The sequence below is a fragment of the Acanthochromis polyacanthus genome, chromosome 8 (genome assembly GCF_021347895.1).
Source record: "Acanthochromis polyacanthus isolate Apoly-LR-REF ecotype Palm Island chromosome 8, KAUST_Apoly_ChrSc, whole genome shotgun sequence".
Classification (NCBI taxonomy): domain Eukaryota; kingdom Metazoa; phylum Chordata; class Actinopteri; family Pomacentridae; genus Acanthochromis; species Acanthochromis polyacanthus.
Window position 1 is genome coordinate 40,186,324 of NC_067120.1, and position 20,573 is coordinate 40,206,896.

General features: G+C 41.7%; 2 protein-coding genes across 72 annotated transcripts in view; one reads left to right on the plus strand and one right to left on the minus strand.

The window, feature by feature from the left end:
• The window catches only part of LOC127535257 (NACHT, LRR and PYD domains-containing protein 12-like), a 76,166-nt gene extending 71,323 nt beyond the window's left edge, over positions 1-4,843 (minus strand). For 49 of the 50 annotated variants that reach the window (XR_007944094.1, XM_051952716.1, XM_051952712.1 and 46 more), the window contains exons 1-6: positions 4,777-4,843; positions 1,842-2,028; positions 1,542-1,679; positions 826-945; positions 531-638; positions 58-266 (exon numbers count right to left, since the gene is read on the minus strand). Coding sequence is in view for 49 of the 50 variants with exons in the window: in XM_051952716.1 (XP_051808676.1) it covers positions 58-266; positions 531-638; positions 826-945; positions 1,542-1,660 (556 nt within the window). In the remaining variant the exon portion in view is untranslated. The remainder of the gene's footprint in view (positions 1-57; positions 267-530; positions 639-825; positions 946-1,541; positions 1,680-1,841; positions 2,029-4,776) is intronic. The other variant, XM_051952672.1, reaches the window with a different exon arrangement.
• A 6,114-nt stretch (positions 4,844-10,957) lies between these two features.
• The window catches only part of LOC110970697 (NACHT, LRR and PYD domains-containing protein 12-like), a 274,641-nt gene continuing 265,025 nt past the window's right edge, over positions 10,958-20,573 (plus strand). For 10 of the 22 annotated variants that reach the window (XR_007943998.1, XR_007943999.1, XR_007943997.1 and 7 more), the window contains exons 1-5: positions 10,960-11,105; positions 13,914-14,100; positions 14,263-14,400; positions 18,405-18,613; positions 18,733-20,536. Coding sequence is in view for 16 of the 22 variants with exons in the window: in XM_051952561.1 (XP_051808521.1) it covers positions 14,282-14,400; positions 18,405-18,613; positions 18,733-20,536 (2,132 nt within the window). In the remaining 6 variants the exon portion in view is untranslated. Of the gene's footprint in view, positions 11,106-13,913; positions 14,101-14,262; positions 14,401-18,404; positions 18,614-18,732; positions 20,537-20,573 lie in introns of all 22 variants that reach the window. The other 12 variants (XR_007943996.1, XR_007943994.1, XR_007943995.1 and 9 more) reach the window with 2 other exon arrangements.

Below are 20,573 nucleotides of genomic sequence, written 5' to 3' on the forward strand. Positions count from 1 at the left end.
ACACAACAACAAGCTCAGTTTCCACACATCAGTCCACCAGCAGATGTTCAGTCTTACTTTGTCCACAGCTGCTGCTTCTGGATCTTTCTCCACACTGGGGACAGGAGGAGTGTCCTGATGGAGCAGACTGGTCCCAGTATGAGCTGATGCACTGTCTGCAGAACCAGTGTCCACAGCTGCTAGAGACTGGATCCTTCAGGACGTCCTGACACTGAGCACAGCAGGACGGCTGCTCCTCCACACAAACTCCCCTCCTCTTCATCACTCTGTCAACACATTTATTCATCACATCTCACATCATCTGGAGAAAAACATGCACATGTGACTCCACAGAGCAGAAGAGAACAGTAAAAGTGAGGCTACTGTTCTGTCTGAGTTCAGCCGCTAATAAAAAGCTGCTTCCTTTTATTATGAACTCCACTCACAAGAGTTCTGCATTCTGACCACTGACTGTTTCAGCAGAGCATCTTCCTTCATCCTAAAACCTTCATCTTCCATCAGATCACTTTACAGCAGGAACACTTTCTTACTTTGTGTCTGAGGGTTCAGGTTCTTTACTGAAGTCTGGAGGATGAATGTTGGACCAGTCGCTCTTCATGGACAGACGGCTGGAGGATGGAAACTCTGATCTCTGTCTGCTGAAACACATGTTTGTTCATCAATCACTGATCAATTCTGAGACGAAAACAGAACAAAGGATTTCTAATTGTGTCACAAAAACATTTTCAAAGTTCATTTTAATCTACTGATTAAAATCAACAACATAAAACTGACAGATGGAATCATAAAGGAAACACATGAATAAGTTAGAGGCAGTTTTCTTACTTTGTGTCTGAGGGTTCAGGTTCTTTACTGAAGTCTGGAGGATGAATGTTGGACCAGTCACTCTTCATGGACAGACGGCTGGAGGATGGAAACTCTGATCTCTGTCTGTGCTTCTGAACTCTGCAAACACAAACATGTTTCTCATCACATGAGTCACTGATAGAGTCTCTGATATCAGAGTCATTTTGGGAACCTCAGTTGAAAATGAACTGAAAGAAATTCACTAAAACCATAAATAAATGTGGACTGAACCAAACCCCTGCTGATGTGTCTGCTCTTCTTGTCCAAACTAAGAGTTTCCTTCAGTTCAGGTGGATTTTAACAAGGAGAACTGTCTGTTCCTTCATTATTGTGACCACAGCAAACATCACATCTCACTGCAGGATCCATCTGACCACCACATGAAGTCCTTCACTCATTCTCTTTACTGCTTTTACAAACTTCACTACTGAATATTCTGTTTCCTGACTCGTCGTATTCCACCTTTGACAACAGATTCAAACGTCTGCAGTTGATCTCTGACACGTCAAACTCTTCATTTATGTTGGAAAACTGTCAAACAAAGTGTTGGAAATATTTTCAGATCCCAGTTTATCAAGGAGAACTCCAACAGAGTTTCCTTCTTCTGGACCTGGTTCTCTGCTGCATCAACAGACTTTTAGTTACTGAGATCTAAGAACTAAATAAGGAATAAAGGTTTGTAGATGTTTTCTTACTTTGTGTCTGAGGGTTCAGGTTCTTCACTGAAACATGGAGGTTCTCCTTTGGACCAGTCACTCTTCATGGACAGACGGCTGGAGGATGGAAACTCCTCCTCCTCCTCAGAATCACTCATCTTGTGGACTTCAGTCAGTCTGAGAGGAAAACCAGAAACACTGACTGAGAGCTCAGGAAATAATAAAAGTCAAAGTAACACACAAGTTCAGCTTTGTCTTCATTCAGGTTCTTTGTCCACAGAAGTGAACTCTGAAGAAAGTCCTCAGAGAGAAAACTGACTCAGGGATTGAGACTCTCACCTGCCTCCACAATCAGGTTTCTTCCTCCAGCTGAGTCTGAACTACCCCACAGCTGGAATGTTTCCTCCTTGTTCTCATGTTACTGGATCTCCTGCTCAGTGTTGCTCCTCCTCTCCACACAGCAGGCCTGTGAGATCACTGCTGTTCTTTTCAGCAGGATTCCTCCAAAACTACCAGCTCACATTTCCTAGTGAGGCCAAAGGAAGAACCCACAAAACATCTGTTATGTGATGATTTTCCACATTGTTCAACTCTGGTGTTCATTCAGATCAGCGTGATGCATCTGAATGTGGTGCCCTGGTATTCTGTTATTGTCATTGATTTGTATATTCAGTGCTGTCTGTTTGCTGTTTTCGCATAATCTCAAAAATTCCAACATTCTGTGTTGACCCTGAACGCCACAAGTTGCTTTCTGTTGTGATTGGGTTAGACAGGTGTCAATGTGATGTAGTTGGCAATGATTGTTTTGCTGTGATGGACATGGGGACCAGCTGAATCGATGCAGGGGCGAGATGAAGAGATTGAAGCAGGACGGTGTTCAGATCCATAGATATGATAGTCCAGCGCGCTGTAGCAGCCGGCTAATCAATGTGCCTACGTGGCGGCCATCTTGGAGGGGGCAAAGTTCCCATTATAAGCAATGCATGTACATTGAAAATAAATCATAATTTGCTCATTTCTCAACCGATTTTCATGTGGTTTACTTTATTGTCAATGTCAAAATATGTGCTATTGATTCGATCTGAAAAAAAAAACACTGAAAAAGGCTTCCTACAAATGTAGCCTGCAATTTTGGTTATAATATTTAGCTCCAGAGGCCATGTTGGTTCAGCCATTACATATATAAATGTAAATGCCTGGATACATAGAAAATGTTTTGAGATCAAAAGATTTAATTGTAAATGTAATCTATTTATTTCTTAAGATGAATTTATTATTATTTATTTATATATAAATATATATATCTGGGCTACTATAAACATAACAAGGAGCTAGACTAGAACAGGATAGAGTTTATTTACATTTACAATAAACACAATTATTATTAATATTAACTATTTTTTATACCTCTCTTTAGGATGATATATACACATAACAATGAGAGACTAGAACAGGATAGTTTATTAACTTTTACAATAAACAACTTAAGTATTAATATTAATTATTTACTTATTTATTTCTCTCTCTAGGCTGTTATATACATCTAAGAAGGAGATAGACTAGAACAAGATAGAGGCAGACTGGAACAGAATACAGTTCATTTGCAATACACAGGTACATTGTTGTGTGTGTCCCTGAGTAAGTAACACTTCACCTTCATCCAAAGTCATGGCCAGAAACCCTGAAAGAGGACCGTTTTTTGCATGATTTCTTTCTTGTACTTTGACCTTGTAAATCAAGGGAAGTGAGTCTAGCTCTGTGGTTCATCCTTATTTTGAAGAACACTGACACAATGTAAGTGATCAAGAGAGACAGGTGGTTCTCTGTTCCAAACTGGGTTTCCTCAATGTGCTCACAGATAACAGATTACATTTGTAATTTAATCTTTTGATCTCAAAACATTTTCTACATATCTAAGTATTGTCAGAGCTCTCTCCTCACCCCATTCCTACCTGGCATCCCAAATATCCCATCCTTTCTGTCTCCCTCCTTTTTCTCCCTCCTCAGTGCTTCACCTGAGTGGAGTCTGGCTTCACAGCTGCCGCCACTCAGGTGATTAGTATGGGGGTGTTATTGTAGCAAAACTATTTGTCAATGCGAGTCGAGAGTTGTCTGTCTGTCATCAATCCATGTGTCCGAAGTGAGATTTGTCAATGTGTAAAAGAATTTGTCTATGTGAACTGAGATTTGTCAATGCGAACCAGAATCTTCAAACGTCGTCTGAAAATTTAAAATTTGTACATGTAATAAGAGTTGTCCATGCGTAAAAGGAGTTGTCAATGCGTACAAAGGCATTCGTAGTTGAAAAATGTACGTATCCCACTACACATCAGCAGAAAATACGGACAACTCACCAATTAAGAGTCGTTCGGTTTCATAATTGGCTGTTTTATTGTCACGTGACTTTTACTACACTTCTGCCGTGAGTGAGATTCGTATCTGAAAAACGTCTGGGTTTTAGCTCCCTGACCTCAGGCTCACAGGCTCGTCTATAGTCCAGCTAACGACTTTCTGCTGTAGGTTTTCTCCCTACTTTTCCGTATGTCTCTCTACTTACCTGTCAAATAAAGCTAATAAAAAGGGGAAAAAATGACATTTATTCACAGCTATTGGTAGTCATAAGTATATATATAAGTGTAAAGGTGTTCAGTGAAGAGGCAGTTTTTAGTCTGACAGGGAATCTGCAGCTGGAACTTAGTGTGGAACAATTCAGCAAGATGATCTTATTTGGTCTGTTTTTATTCATTCTTATTTTATTGTTTCACATCTTGACTTGTGAGATCTTGTCTGTATTTTCTGCTGATGTGTAGTGGGATACGTACATTTTATCAACCAAAATGAAATATATTTCATTTTGGTTGATGGCTATGACTGGTATTGAGATTGTAAGTGACAATTTTGTGGTATTTTCTAAGATTCACAAGCGTCATGGTACTTGTGTCCAAACTTATGGCCATGGCTGTATGTTGGAAAACTGTCAAAGTGTTGGAAATACTTTCAGATCCCAGTTTATCAAGGAGAACCCCAACAGAGGTTCCTTCTTCTGGACCTGGTTCTCTGCTGCACCAACACACCTTTAGTTACTGACATCTTTAAATATCTGTCCAGTTTAAAATGTAGAAGAGAAAATGAACCTGTTTTCAGTAAAGATCATTCACCAGATAAAAGCTTCCTCAGCAGTCAGTATTAAAACACTCCTGTGATGTAAAAACACCAAGAACACAAAGAAGGTTTTCTGACAGCAGAACAATAATAACATTAAACTAACGCTCACCTTGTTGTCCTCCTCTGTCGACTGTAAAACGGACTCTGAACTGTTTATTTCCTCATTCTGTTCTGCTCTAAAGTCACTCAGAGCTGCACCTCCTCTGTTTCCTGGTGATCACATGACTACAGGTAACTCCACCTGGCTGTGTGGTTTCCTTCCTTCAACATGCTCTGATGCTGCTCAGCTGAAGACACATTTACTAACTGTTCTGGACAGACTGATCAGAGACACGCTGCTGCTGCAGTTGTTGTTCCAGCACTGAAAGAAGAACGCTATCAGCTGATCAGCATGTTTTCACTGATTAGGATCAAACTCTGTCAGGTGTGATCAGTGAACTGGAGCTCTGCAGAGTGAACCAAAGCTGATCCGTTCATCATTACTGTGGTCATATTCTGGGAGGTTATTTTTCCAGTCTACACTGCAGGAACACGTACTACAACATGTGAATCAGTCATTAAACAATGCTAACAACTGGAGAGTAGATTTACTGTTTTCTCCAGTTTAACTTCAGAGACTCAGCAGATATTCAGGACTACTGACAACTTTAGTGACGGCTGACCGAGGCTTCAACGCTTCATTCAAAACTTGGTTCATTACTCCAGACTTCAATGACACACAGTGCTCGAGTAGGACATCTAGTGGTCAATAAAATGAAGTGTGATTGATTGATTCACCATGCACACTCCTGTTTGACTGCACTAGATGATTGTATAGGTTCTAGTCGATACAACAATAGCAATTATACTAGTACTAATAATTACAATTACTACTGAAGAGTCTGTTTCTTATTTGCCATGTCTGTCTGTAACCCTATAGACTCTTCACTGATATTCTGTGTTATGAAACATTTAAACGGTGCTGCTACATTCATAAGATGTGCTCTATAAATACAGACTGATGCAATTTTCACATGAGGCTGGTGCAAATACAGATTATATTATGGATTTTGGTCATGTATGTCTTGGGGTTCATCTGTAAAGGGGTCAGTAAAGAGGGTGTGATTGAAAACAGCTGCTGCTGCTGCTCGGCATTTTTTATATTGATAATTGTAGTGCATTCTGATATTAACCGTTCTTTCACGTTTGCTGCTACTCTCTGATTTGTGAATCCGAAAGTTTTAAACCGCGGATCCAAAAAGTGTTGCAACAGCCAGTGAACTGTTTTTCTCTGTCTTGAAGTCGGTCAGACAAACACCTTACCAGGTTCTGCGCCAGATGTTTTGCCATGGGGGTGGAGAGCTGGGAAAAGATCTGTTCAGTGGTGTGTCTCAAAACACAGTACAGGGGGATGGTTTTGGATCCGGACACCCTCGTTTCCTCTGATAACTCGATAGTTGCCACCTGGAATGCAGCCAGCAGCTGAAATGACAGAAAAGTCCATATTATCTGAATGCATTGACTGTGTGGTGAACTTGATTTTATTGTTCAGTCTAGTGTGTTGCTCTGAGTGAGTAAACTCTTTTGGAATGACTATGCAATAAACCAAGGAGACAATCTGGATTGTACCATCATTTTTTCTGTGGTTTTCTATAACATACCTTGATGCATTCCCCTGTGACTTCATGCTGCTGGTTGGTCAGAGGAGTCAGGTCCATGTTCAGTGATGACAGCGCTAATGCCACTGCATCGCTCTCCTCATAGAGGTGCTGGAGCATTTCCAGGGTGCTGTTCCAGTGTGTGTCCACTTCCAGTTTAAGCTTCTTCACACTGCGACCCAGTTGCTGCTGCATCTGGCTCAGCCTTTCTTTTGCCGTTGTGCTCGTTTTGAAGTAACTCACAATCCTCCTGCTCAGTGCTCTGATTTCATCCAGTCCTGGAGGGGCTTCGATGGCATTTGGATTGGCTCAAATGAGGATTGTTTGCTGCAGCATTCCTATTGCTGGCTGAGTCAGTGACAATGCACCTGATTTTGTTTGCTAGGCCCCACTCTGCTATCATTGCTGCAATTTCTGCAGCCTTGGCCACAAGAAGAAGTGTGGACATCTGGTCATTATGACTGACATAGTGGCAGGTGACAGCCAGATATGCATCTGTGTTAATTGAGGTCCACATATCTGATGTGAGGCTCATGGTCTCAACATCCTGGATCTCTGCCTTTGCCTTCTCTCTCTCCTCCTGATACGTTGCAAAGACCATATCCTTGAGAGCCTTTCTGCTTGGAAGAGCATATGTGGGGTCCAGTTTTGCCACAAGCTCTTTAAATCCAGCATCCTCCACTACAGAGAACGGCTGAGAATCCTTGATGAAATTTACCAGAGCATCATCAAGTTCTCGCTTTCTATTGCCTGAAAATTTTCATGTAGACAATACAATGCATTAATTTACATTAAATACTAAGTGTTATTGAAATGTGTCACAGGGCAATATAAACCAAACTTACAAGGCATAAGTAATTCTTTGTAAATGTCATGAACAGGCCTACCTGGGTTACTGGCAACAGCTGGCTGCTGCCTGTTCTCTGGCGCCGGTTCCCTCTCTCTTCCGTGCTTGGCCCTTAAATGCCTCAACATGGACGAGGTGTTGTTGCTGTATGCCAGCCTGGCATCACACAGCAGACACTGGACCTGTGAAAAAAACAGTTACCAAAGTTAATCACAATTTGAACGCATTCTAGTTATATTTTCTACAGCGACAGCATTGTACATGAGGGATTTGCCCTGAGTTTTTCAATGTAAATATAGATGAAATAAAAATAACACTTATCGTTACCTTGTTATCCGGCAGCAATTGAAAATCCTCCCATGAACAGGACCTTTTTCTAGTTGGCTCCTGCTGCAGCTCGATCTATCCAGATATACATATAGCTATATATCTAGCTAGATAGCTTATCAATCTCTTTCTCTCTCTCTCTCTCTCTCTCTCTCTATATATATATATATATATATATATATATATATACACACATATAATATCCATATATGTAATATATCTATCTATCTCTAATACTAATGAGGACTATCTATCTATCTGTCGATGAAATACACAATCTGACACACAACTAACTCTCAAAGCAACTAACGGCAACAACAGCCACAAAACCAACCTACTCTGCGAAAAACAATTCAAATGAATGACGCTAAAGGGTCATTCCGTGTTGTTTCACCAGATGGTGGTTCCCGCACCATTTTCAAATTAGTCCTAAATTTGCATGCCATTAGATAGTTACCAAAGTACTTTCTATGCAAAATTGTAGGCCTGTAGCTCAAATAGTTTCTGAGTTGTGGGGGTCTGAAATTTTCAGAATTTGGGCTATAAAAAGCCTCGCCAGCGTTTTTTTCATCTTTAAGTGGTTATTTCTCAGCCTCTAGACATACCAGAGAGCTGTGAGTTGGTAAACAAGGCCTCTGCATGTAGCTAGTGCCCCACAAACATCCCCAGGTGTTTCCCTACACTCTGCAGGCCATGGGGGCTTGCTAAAAATGCTAAAAAAATTAAGAAATACCTACTCACGAGTGGAGTTTGGGACCTTAAAAGTACTAGAAATACTGCACAGAAGTGTTCTAACACCCCTGGGTTCCATTCTACACACATTTGTGTGATAACTTAGCAAACTGGAGCTTTCTAGGTACCTCCGTTTGGAAAATATGAGCTCCCAAAGTTGGACAAGATTTTTAATTGGCTATTTTTGGTGGCAAAAATCTCAGAGTGGGACAGGTACCAGAGACCCCAAATTTTCTACAAGACAGTTCCATCTGTCTTCTATCACTGTACAAAAAAGCAGCAGGGTTATATTTGTAGTTACTGAGATATTCTTACTCAAAATGCCATGGGTGATGTCAAAATCGTTTTTTGCTTTTCACTACTTTAAATTGGGATACAAGTATTAGTAGTCATTCCAATGGTAGTATTATGTATGTTTGGTTCTTTTTGAAATGTTAGTTGTTGAAGGTGACTACCTTCAGTATCAGTGCAGTGGGATTTAACATGTTAAATTTAATCGTACAATGTCATGTTTCAAGCAAAATAATCTATACTTAAGTTATGTTAGTCTGTTAGATAAGACCTTATCTAATCCATAAATAAATGATCAACATGAATAAAACCAGGATTAAAACAGTCCTAGTTACAGCCAGTAAATCTCTGATAAAGACGACTTTTAAGAGAAATATGTGAGAAACTAAACTCCAAATGAGAAAAATATACAAAAAATGTCTTTATTTTGTATATTGTTGGCTTTTAAAGCCTCAAAATGTTGAAGATGATTGATTTCAGAGCCTCAGTTCTCACAGATCTATAAATAAGAGCATGAGAAAGTTCTAACACTGCAGACAGAATGAAGACAGACAATATAAAATAGAAGAAAAACAGACATTTAATAAATGTGTGAACAATCTGTAATCACTGATAATGGATGATGATGACAAGACTGAATCCTGGCCACAGAAATATGGTCTGTTTGTCTTTTTGTGCTCATTTTCATCACTTTGTGGTCATTTTACAATCATTCAGTCTCTGTGCTCATTATTTCTAGAAGCTCTTATAAATCAATAACAAGGAAATAAACCGTCTACAACTTTGATCAGATTTTATTTCCCCTCTGAGGCTGTGAGGAGTAAAGCTTCATTCTTCATGTTCAGCTGCAGGCAGGGCCGGCCCTCGGACTTTGGTGGCCCCAAGCAAGATTTTTTTTGTGGCCCCAAAACATGCACAGGCCAACTACCAAATCACATACACAGCTTGTAATTGGGTTAAAACACACATGCACATGATTAACAGTTAATATTTATTTTTTAAAAATGTATCCTTAAAACGATAGAGACAATTACCAATAAGTGTTCAAAATAATAGAAAAAAATAAGTTAACATATTTAAACTGTAAAAGCAATCAACTTGGATTTAACAAGGTCTATAAGTAAAAACAATGACAAATGAACACCAAAAACGTAGTAAATTTTGACAAATAGCAGTGGTCAGTAAGAGTGCAAAATATTCAAAATATTGAATAATACAGTCAACAAATTTACAGAAAAGCAATTAACTTGCATATATCAAGGTCAAAAATCAAAGCCAATGACAAATGAACACTAATTATACAGCTAAAATATTCTGACAAATAAATAGAAAATAAAGCTATAGTATAAAATTGCAAAGAGTTTAAAATAGTGTTTGTCCAAAGTTGTAATTTTTTTCTCTTTTCAAGAATATTGAAGAGGCTATAGTGAGCTTTTGACAAAAATCTGCATCCTAAAATAAGATGGATTGACTAATATCACAAGAGTTGTGCTTATTTGACATATTTAACTGCCTTCAAGGGTCTGTTCAAAAGTTGTGTTTTCATGTCTAGCCTACTTTTCACATTTCTTAACATGCAACTAGCAGAGAGCCTCGTTATCCCGCCCCAGCTGCAGTGTAGAGCCTGACCTTCTAGGAACCTGGCTGGAAACTGTGTATGCATGCAGAGAGAGATTTCTGGCTTTTACTTTCCCCGTTTACGTAGCTAATACAGTATCCATGCCTGATTGCTGCCTTGCTTGTTGCCTCCTACAAGAGCAGCAACCGTGTCACCATCCTAAGGCTGCTCAAAAGCTGTCGACATTATTGCATCGCAATACCAAAATCAAGGCAGGCTACCCAAACAACGCCTAAGGCCATTTGTATTTGCTAACTAAAAGATTTGAAATGTTTAATTTTCTGTGACAGCCATGCTGTGCGTGGTTGGAGAGTTTAGGCTACTTGCATTAGAGCGCGTTGATGGGGCACGGCACGCGCTTGAGTGAGAGAGCGAGAGAGAGAGAGATTGTATCGGAAAGATTTGTGTCAAGTCAAGTGACATGATGACCTTTATCTCGGGCTCTTCTTTCCATCTCCATCTTCTTCTTTTTTCGTCCTTCAGCACCACTCCTGAACTTCCTTTTTGGAGCCATGATGCCATCTCTAGTGCTACTGCTTTTCCATCTGTGGCTTCTCCAGACCAGTGTAATCGATCAAGTTTGAAACGGTGCCGTGGTGTCACAGTAGCCTAACTTACGCACGAAGCATGGAGTCACCAACTGACTGCTGGTTTGTTTTTTCTTTCCTGTATTTTTCCCATATAGTTTTCTAAAAAGCCAGTTTAAATTGATATGTTACCATGATGATTTATGTTTGATTGGAATAAAGACAGGGACAAAATGCAAATCACACACTTATTGTGGTGTGGCCCCCTCTAGTGGATGTGGCAATAAACAACGGCATAGAGTGTTTATGCCAGCGGCCGGCCCTGGCTGCAGGAAACCCCTCAGACAGCTGGAGTTAGATGTAGTCATATGACTTCCAGGAAACAGAGGAGGAGCAGAACAGAATGAGGAAATGAACAGTTCAGAGTCCGTTTTACAGTCGACAGAGGAGGACAACAAGGTGAGTGTTAGTTTAATATTATTATTGTTCTGCTGTCAGAAAACCTTCTTTGTGTTCTTGGTGTTTTACATCACAGGAGTGTTTTAATACTGACTGCTGAGGAAGCTTTTATCTGGTGAATGATCTTTACTGAAAACTGCTTCACTTTTTCTACATTTTAAAACTGGGCAGATACTTAAAGATGTCAGTAACTAAAGGTGTGTTGGTGCAGCAGAGAACCAGGTCCAGAAGAAGAAACTCTGTTGGGGTTCTCCTTGATAAACTGGGATCTGAAAGTATTTCCAACACTTTGACAGTTTTCCAGCATAAATGAAGAGTTTGACGTGTCAGAGATCAACTGCAGACGCTGTTTGAGCAACAACATTTGAGTTTGTTAGCAGCATGTGTGTGTCAGTAGTGGGTGTGGAACTCTGGAACTCTCTTTATGATGAATTTAAGGATTGTACAAATATAGTTTCTCTAAAGAAAGCTTTTAAAGACAGAACAATGAAATTATATGCAAGAGCATAGGTGTGATGTGTGATCTGTTGATTTTTATTTTGTGCCTAAATTTGGACTATTCATTCAGGGCAGGTACCTAATATTTAGGAAAGAAAAGATGTCCTGTACAGTTTTGTAAGCTGCACAGTTGTATGTGTTGTGTTTGTTTTGTATTTCATGGAAGGCTGTAGAAGGGTAATTTTGTTTATTTGTGTTTTCTTCTTCTTTTTGTTATCTTTGAATGTATTTTGTGTGGATTTTTTGAATATGTTTACTTGCCGCGTGAGTCTTCCAGCAAGGCTACCTTTAGTTGATAATGGGCAGGAAATATAAGATTTTCTTCAACCTGCTCCCTTTCGAGCAGGGGTGTGTATCACATAACATGTGTGTATGACTGGTTATCTGATGATCTTAAAATGTGCATTTTTGTGCTACACATCCTTGACGAAGTAAATGAATTGAATTGAATATAATGAGTCAGGAAACACAATATTCAAGTTTGTAAATGTAGGAAATAGAAGCAGCTAAAGTGTTCATGTGGAGGTTAAATGAATCCTGCAGTGGGATGAGGTGAAGCATCAGCACAGGAAGAACTATTAAACTTCACTTTTTATAAACTGGGAAACAGAATATTGTCCTTGGAGAGGATATGTTTTAAATGTAGTCATTTAAACTTTACAGTGAAGCCATGTGCCAACATCTGGACCAGAAACTTTGTTCAAGTGAAAGAGATGAACATCTGTGAGCAGCAGTATGGTTTCATGCCAAGAAAGAGTACAACAGATGCAATATTTGCTTTGAGGATGTTGGTAGAGAAGTACAGAGAAGGTCAGAAGGAGCTGCATTGTGTCTTTGTAGATCTGGAGAAAGCTTCTGACAGGGTGCCCAGAGAGGAACTGTGGTTTTGTATGAGGAAGTCTGGAGTGGCAGAGAAGTATGTTAGAGTGGTGCAGGACATGTATGAGGACTGTAAGACAGTGGTGAGGTGTGCTGTAGGAGTAACAGAGGAGTTCAAGGTGGAGGTGGGACTACATCAGGGATCAGCTCTGAGCCCCTTCTTGTTTGCTATGGTGATGGACAGGATGACAGACGAGGTTAGACAGGAGTCTCCATGGACTATGATGTTTGCAGATGACATTGTGATCTGTAGTGAGAGCAGGGAACAGGTGGAGGAGAAGCTAGAGGCCTGGAGGTTTGCCCTGGAAAGGAGAGGAATGAAGGTTAGCCGCAGCAAGACGGAGTATCTGTGTGTGAATGAGAGGGACCCAAGTGGAAGAGTGAGGTTACAGGGAGAAGAGATCAAGAAGGTGGAGGATTTTAAGTACTTAGGGTCAACAGTCCAGAGCGATGGAGAGTGTGGAAAAGAGGTGAAGAAGCGTGTACAGGCAGGATGGAACGGCTGGAGAAAAGTGTCAGGTGTGATGTGTGATAGAAGAGTTTCAGCTAAAATGAAAGGAAAGGTTTACAAAACTGTGGTGAGACCAGCCATGTTGTTTGGTCTGGAGACAGTGTCCCTGAGGAAAAGACAGGAGGCAGAGCTGGAGGTAGCAGAAGTGAAGATGCTGAGGTTCTCTTTGGGAGTGACCAGGATGGATAGGATCAGGAATGAGTCCATCAGAGGGACAGCACATGTTAGAGGCTTTGGAGATAAAGTCAGAGAGGCCAGACTGAGATGGTTCAGACATGTCCAGAGGAGAGAGAGTGAATATATTGGTAGAAGGATGCTGAGTTTCCCACTGCCAGGCAGGAGGCCTAGAGGAAGACCAAAGAGGAGGTTTATGGATGTGGTTAAAGAGGACATGAAGGTAGTTGGTGTGTGAGAAGAGGATGCAGCAGACAGGGTTAGATGGAGGCAATTGATTCACTGTGACGACCCCTGAAGGGAAAAGCCAAAAGGAAAAGAAGAAGAAGAGCTTAGTGTCTCCGTAGGTATGCCGCTCAGAGGGGTGTGGCCTATCTACTCTTCATATCTATGGATCCGAACACCGTCCTGCTTCAATCTCTTCATCTCGCCCCTGCATTGATTCAGCTGGTCCCCATGTCCATCACAACAGAACAATCATTGCCAACTACATCACATTGACACCTGTCTAACCCAATCACAACAGAAAACAACTTGTGGCGTTCAGGGTCAACACAGAATGTTGGAATTTTTGAGATTCTGCGAAAACAGCAAAAGCACTGAATATACAAATCAATGACAATAACAGAATACCAGGGCACCACATTCAGATGCATCACGCTGATCTGAATGAACACCAGAGTTGAACAATGTGCAAAATCATCACATAACAGATGTTTTGTGGGTTCTTCCTTTGGCCTCACTAGGAAATGTGAGCTGGTAGTTTTGAAGGAATCCTGCTGAAAAGAACAGCAGTGATCTCACAGGCCTGCTGTGTGGAGAGGAGGAGCAACACTGAGCAGGAGATCCAGTAACATGAGAACAAGGAGGAAACATTCCAGCTGTGGGGTAGTTCAGACTCAGCTGGAGGAAGAAACCTGATTGTGGAGGCAGGTGAGAGTCTCAATCCCTGAGTCAGTTTTCTCTCTGAGGACTTTCTTCAGAGTTCACTTCTGTGGACAAAGAACCTGAATGAAGACAAAGCTGAACTTGTGTGTTACTTTGACTTTTATTATTTCCTGAGCTCTCAGTCAGTGTTTCTGGTTTTCCTCTCAGACTGACTGAAGTCCACAAGATGAGTGATTCTGAGGAGGAGGAGGAGTTTCCATCCTCCAGCCGTCTGTCCATGAAGAGTGACCGGTCCAATGATGATCCTCCATGTTTCAGTGAAGAACCTGAACCCTCAGACACAAAGTAAGAAAACATCTACAAACCTTTATTCCTTATTTAGTTCTTAGATCTCAGTAACTAAAAGTCTGTTGATGCAGCAGAGAACCAGGTCCAGAAGAAGGAAACTCTGTTGGAGTTCTCCTTGATAAACTGGGATCTGAAAATATTTCCAACACTTTGTTTGACAGTTTTCCAACATAAATGAAGAGTTTGACGTGTCAGAGATCAACTGCAGACGTTTGAATTTGTTATCAGAGGTGGAATACGACGAGTCAGGAAACAGAATATTCAGTAGTGAAGTTTGTATGAACAGCAAACTGCAGGCAGATGAGTGAGAGTTTAATCAGACAGCTGATGGGAAAAGAAGTGAGTGGAGTTCATAATAAAAGGAAGCAGCTTTTTTTTAGCGGCTGAACTCAGACAAAACAGTAAGGCAAGGCAAAGGCAAATTTATTTATATAGCACATTTCAACAACGAGGCGATTCAAAGTGCTTTACAAAGACATTAAGACAGAAGATAACAACAATTATTAAAAGAAAAACAAAAGAAAACATCTATAAAATAATTTAAAAAAAAGATCAGAACAGTAACAAGATCAAAAACAAAAGTCAGAAAACAAGGGCTGTTTAAAATAACTGTCATAAAATAAGATTTAAAATAACTTAAAATAATTTAATCAAAAGCAGCTGAGAACAGGTACGTCTTCAGAATGGACTTAAATGTGCTGAGAGTTTCAGCTGGTCTACAGTTTTCTGGGAGTTTGTTCCATATATATGGAGCATAGAAGCTGAATGCAGCTTCTCCGTGTTTGGTTTTCACTCTAGGAACTACTAGAAGATCTGATCCAGATGACCTGAGTGGTCTGGGTGGTTCATACTGAGTCAGGAGGTCTCTGATGTATTTTGGTCCTAGACCTTTTAAAGCTTTGTAGACCAGAAGCAGGACTTTAAAATCTACCCTCTGAGTGACAGGAAGCCAATGTAAAGACTTTAAAACCGGAGTGATATGATCTATTTTCTTGGTTTTAGTGAGGACTCGGTCAGCAGAGTTTTGAATCTGCTGCAGTTGTTTGAGTGTTTTTTTTCAATTCAATTCAATTCAATTTTATTTATATAGCATCAATTACAGTCAAATCGTCTCAAGACGCTTTACAGAACCCAAATGCCTGACCCCCAGAGCAGCCCAAAGGAGACAGTGGCAGGAAAACACCCTTTTAACAGGGAAGAAACCTGGAGCAGAACCCGGCTCTATATAGGGGGGGACCCATCTGCCTGCTGGCCGGGGGGGTTGAGAACGACAGAGGAGGGCAAGGGGGAGGGATGGGAGAAGAGGGAGGGATGGGAAAGCAAAGAAAACACAACACACATTTGGATACATGTATGACAGGATATGTGACACAGACAAAGTATAAGCTAACATTGAAAACTGACTCATAGTTTACTCTGATGATGTACGGCTCTGACATTAAACATACTCCATATATAGCTAGCAGTAAAATTCAAACAGTATGTAAGTTAGCATAACAAGTATAGTGAAGGCGATGCAGAGTTGACTGGTGGAAAAAGGGAGTTGGAAGCAGAGGGCTGGAGGAAGGTCAGCAGCAGCATCCCACAGTGGACATGATGGAGACTGGACCAGCTGGTGGAACATCAACCACAGATCTGAAGCATCCAGCTCTGGGACCAGGGACACTCGGAGAAATAGCACAGGGGGAAACAGAGTGAATGTACTGCAATAACGGTATACATATTAAATGTAAAGGTAGATAGAGAAGGGCTCAGTGCGTCAAGAGAAGTCCCCCAGCAGCCTATAGGCCTATAGCAGCATGACTAGAGGCAGAACGAAGGGACGTCCAAGAGGGAGTCAGCTGTGCAATGAAGACACAAGCCGAACCTCTGTGGGTCACCCAGTCAGCCCCAACTATAAGATTTGTCAAAAAGGAACGTTTTAAGCCTGGTCTTAAAAATAGAGAGGGTGTCTGCCTCCCGAACCCAAACTGGGAGCAGGTTCCACAGGAGAGGAGCTGATAACTGAAGGCTCTGCCTCCCATTCTACTTTTAGAAATTCTAGGAACAACAAGTAAGCCTGCAGTTTGAGAGCGAAGAGTTCTACTAGGATAATAAGGTACTATCAGATTTTTAAGATATGATGGAGATTGGTTATTAAGAGCTTTATATGTCAGAAGAAGGATTTTAAATTCCAAAATTTGTTGGTAGACCTGTAAAGATACTGTTACAGTAAACAAGCCGACTGAAAATAAATGCATGGACTAGCTTTTCCAGGTCCTGCTGAGACATCAGCCCTTTAATTCTTGAGATATTTTTTAAATGATAGTAAGCTGACTTTGTAACTGCTTTAATGTGTTTTCCAAAACTGAGTTCTGAGTCCATCACCACACCCAGATTTCTGGCCTGGTCTGCAGTTTTTAACTGTAGAGACTGAAGCTCCAGGCTCACTTTTAATCGCCCTTCCTTGGCTCCAAAAACCATTACCTCAGTTTTGTCTTTATTTAACTGAAGAAAGTTCTGACACAGCCACTCACTTTTCTGTTCAATACACTTTCCCAGCACCTGTATAGGGCCATGGTCTCCTGGGGACATTGTAATGTAGATCTGCGTGTCATCTGCATAGCTATGGTAACTTACATTATTGTTTTCAATAATCTGAGCCAGTGGGAGCATATAGATGTTAAACAGAAGAGGCCCCAGAATGGAACCTTGGGGAACTCCACATGTAATTACTGTCTGCTCAGACGTGAAGTTACCTATAGACACAAAGTAATTCCTATTCTTTAGGTAAGATTTGAACCAGTTGAGTACTGTGCTGGATAGTCCCACCCAGTTCTCCAGTCGGTTAAGTAGTATATTGTGGTCGACTGTGTCAAACGCAGCACTCAGATCCAGCAGGACTAGGACCGACATCCTGCCGCTGTCTGTATTTAAGCGGATGTCATTAATTACCTGAATAAGAGCCGTCTCAGTGCTGTGGTGCTGTCGAAAACCTGACTGAAAAACACTGAAGCTGTTACTTTTTATTAGGTAATTGTTTAGCTATTGAAAAACTGCTTTTTCAGTGATCTTACTTAAAAATGGGAGATTAGAGATTGGTCTGTAGCAATTCATTTGTAACTTGTCAAGGCTGCTCTTTTTTAAAAGTGGCTTAATCACAGCAGTTTTTAAAGCCTGAGGAAAAACACCTGACATAAGAGACAAGTTCACGATCCATAAAAGATCCGCCAGCAGTACTTGGGAGACGTTTTTGAGAAACCTTGTTGGCAGAATATCCAGGCAGCAGGAGGAGGAGTTTAGTTGATGTATAATGTCCTCCAGGTTTTTGTGATTAATAGGATTAAATTGCGTCATGGTGTTTAAAATGGTTTTACGCTGACACAGGACATATCCTGAACCTGCTGTGGGGGCATTAACTGCTTGTCTAATGTTTTGGATTTTCTCGATAAAGAATGATGCAAAGTCGTTGCAGGCCCTGGTAGAATGCAGCTCAGGGGCTACTGACACACGAGGGTTTGTTAGTCTGTCCACAGTAGCAAATAAGGCTTGTGTACTGTGACTGTTTTTGGTGATTATATCTGCGAAATAAGATTGTCTTGCATTTTTAAGTTGTAAATTGTAAGTGCACAGTTTCTCTTTGTAAATGTCATAAGGAACCTGGAGTTTCGATTTTCACCATCTGCATTCAGCTTCCCTACACTCTCTTTTGCCTTTTCTGACCAGCGTGGCATTTCTCCATGGAGATTTTTTCTTACCAGAGATAACTTTCACCTTAGTTGGAGCAATGGCATCCATAATGTTGAAAATTTTAGCATTAAAACTACCTATCAGCTCATCGATTGAACCCCCAGACAGAGCTGGTGAAGAAGAAAAAGCCTGGTTAAATATTTCAGAGGTGTTTTCAGTAATACACCATTGTTTGGTTAGCCCACTTTTACTGTTCTCTTCTGCTCTGTGGAGTCACATGTGCATGTTTTTCTCCAGATGATGTGCGATGTGATGAATAAATGTGTTGACAGAGTGATGAAGAAGAGGGGAGTTTGTGTGGAGGAGCAGCCGTCCTGCTGTGCTCGGTGTCAGGACGTCCTGAAGGATCCAGTCTCTAGCAGCTGTGGACACTGGTTCTGCAGACAGTGCATCAGCTCATACTGGGACCAGTCTGCTCCATCAGGACACTCCTCCTGTCCCCAGTGTGGAGAAAGATCCAGAAGCAGCAGCTGTGGACAAAGTAAGACTGAACATCTGCTGGTGGACTGATGTGTGGAAACTGAGCTTGTTGTTGTGTTGTCCAGACATGAAAGATGTTTGTGTTTGCTGAGTCTGATTGTTTGTCTGGTCTGTGAGCAGGTGTTGGTCTGCAGGAGGTTCTGCAGGAACATAAGATGAGTCTGAGGAGGAGATGTGAACATGTGACTGAAGGAAGTGATGAAGCAGGAGGTGGAACCCTCCTCAACAGGATCTACACTGAGCTCTACATCACAGAGGGACACAGTGGAGAGGCTGATGTCCAACATGAGGTGGAGCAGCTGGAGACAGCTTCCAAGAAGAGCCTCCATGACACTCCCATCAGGTGCCAGGACATCTTTAAAGCCTTACCTGAGCAGCAGAGAGCCATCAGAGTGGTCCTGACCAACGGCGTGGCCGGCGTGGGAAAAACCTTCTCAGTGCTGAAGTTCACTCTGGACTGGGCAGAGGGCGGAGAAAACCAAGACGTCAGTGTGGTGGTGGTGCTTCCGTTCAGGGAGCTGAACTTGATCAGAGATGAGCAGCACAGTCTTCTCACGCTGCTCCATGTTTTCCATCCAACATTACAGAAGGTGACGGCAGAGCAGCTGGCTGTCTGTAAACTTTTGTTCATCTTTGACGGTCTGGATGAAAGCAGACTTTCACTGGATTTCACCAACAGGAAGGTTGTGTCTGACGTCAGCCAGAAGTCATCGCTGGACGTTCTACTGGTCAACCTCATGGAGGGGAATCTGCTTCCCTCGGCTCTGGTCTGGATCACTTCCCGCCCTGCAGCAGCCTATCAGATCCCTCCTAAGTATGTGGACAGATTAACAGAAGTACGAGGCTTCACCGACGTCCAGAAGGAGGAGTACTTCAGGAGGAGGATCAGTGATGAAGAGCGCTCCAGAACAATCATCTCCCACATGAAGACATCCAGGAACCTCCACATCATGTGTCGACTCCCAGTGTTCTGCTGGATCACTGCTGCAGTTCTGGAGCACATGTTGACCACAGAGCAGAGAGGAGAGCTGCCCAAGACCATGACTGACATGTTCTCACACTTCCTGCTGGTTCAGACACAGAGGAAGAAGAACAAGTACCATGAGGGACCTGAGACGAGTCCACAGGAGCTGACGGAGGCTGACAGGGAAGTTCTTCTGAAGCTGGGGAGGCTGGCCTTTGAACATCTGCAGAAAGGAAACATCATGTTCTACCAAGAAGACCTGGAGCAGTGTGGTCTGGATGTGACAGAGGCCTCGGTGTTCTCAGGAGTTTGTACCCAGATCTTCAGGAGAGAGTGTGAGATGTTCCAGAAACCAGTCTACTGCTTTGTTCATCTGAGCATTCAGGAGTTTCTGGCTGCAGTCTACATGTTCCACTGTTACACCAACAAGAAGACTGAGGTTCTGGAGAAGTTCCTGGGAAAAAAATATCTGAACTCATCCCTGAATGTTTTCCTGGACAGAGTCATGGAAAAATCCCTCGAAAGTAGAAATGGTCACCTCGACCTGTTTGTTCGCTTCCTTCATGGCCTCTGTCTGGAGTCCAACCAGAGACTCTTAGGAGGTCTGCTGGGTCAGATAGAGAACCATCCAGAAATGATCCAGAGAGTCATCAGTAACCTGAAGAAGAATAAGATGAAAAAAAAGAATCACAGGTCTAAAATATCTCCAGACAGAAGCATCAACATCTTCCACTGTCTGATGGAGATGAAGGATCTCTCAGTACATCAGGAGATCCAAGAGTTCCTGCAGTCAGAGAACAGATCAGAGAAGCAACTCTCTCAGATCCAGTGCTCAGCTCTGGCCTACATGCTGCAGATGTCAGAGGAGGTTCTGGATGAGTTCGACCTTGACAAGTACAACACATCAGATGAGGGAAAACTGAGACTGATTCCAGCTGTGAGGAACTGCAGAAAGGCTCGGTGAGTCCAGATGTGATGAAGAACTGTAGAGGTTCTT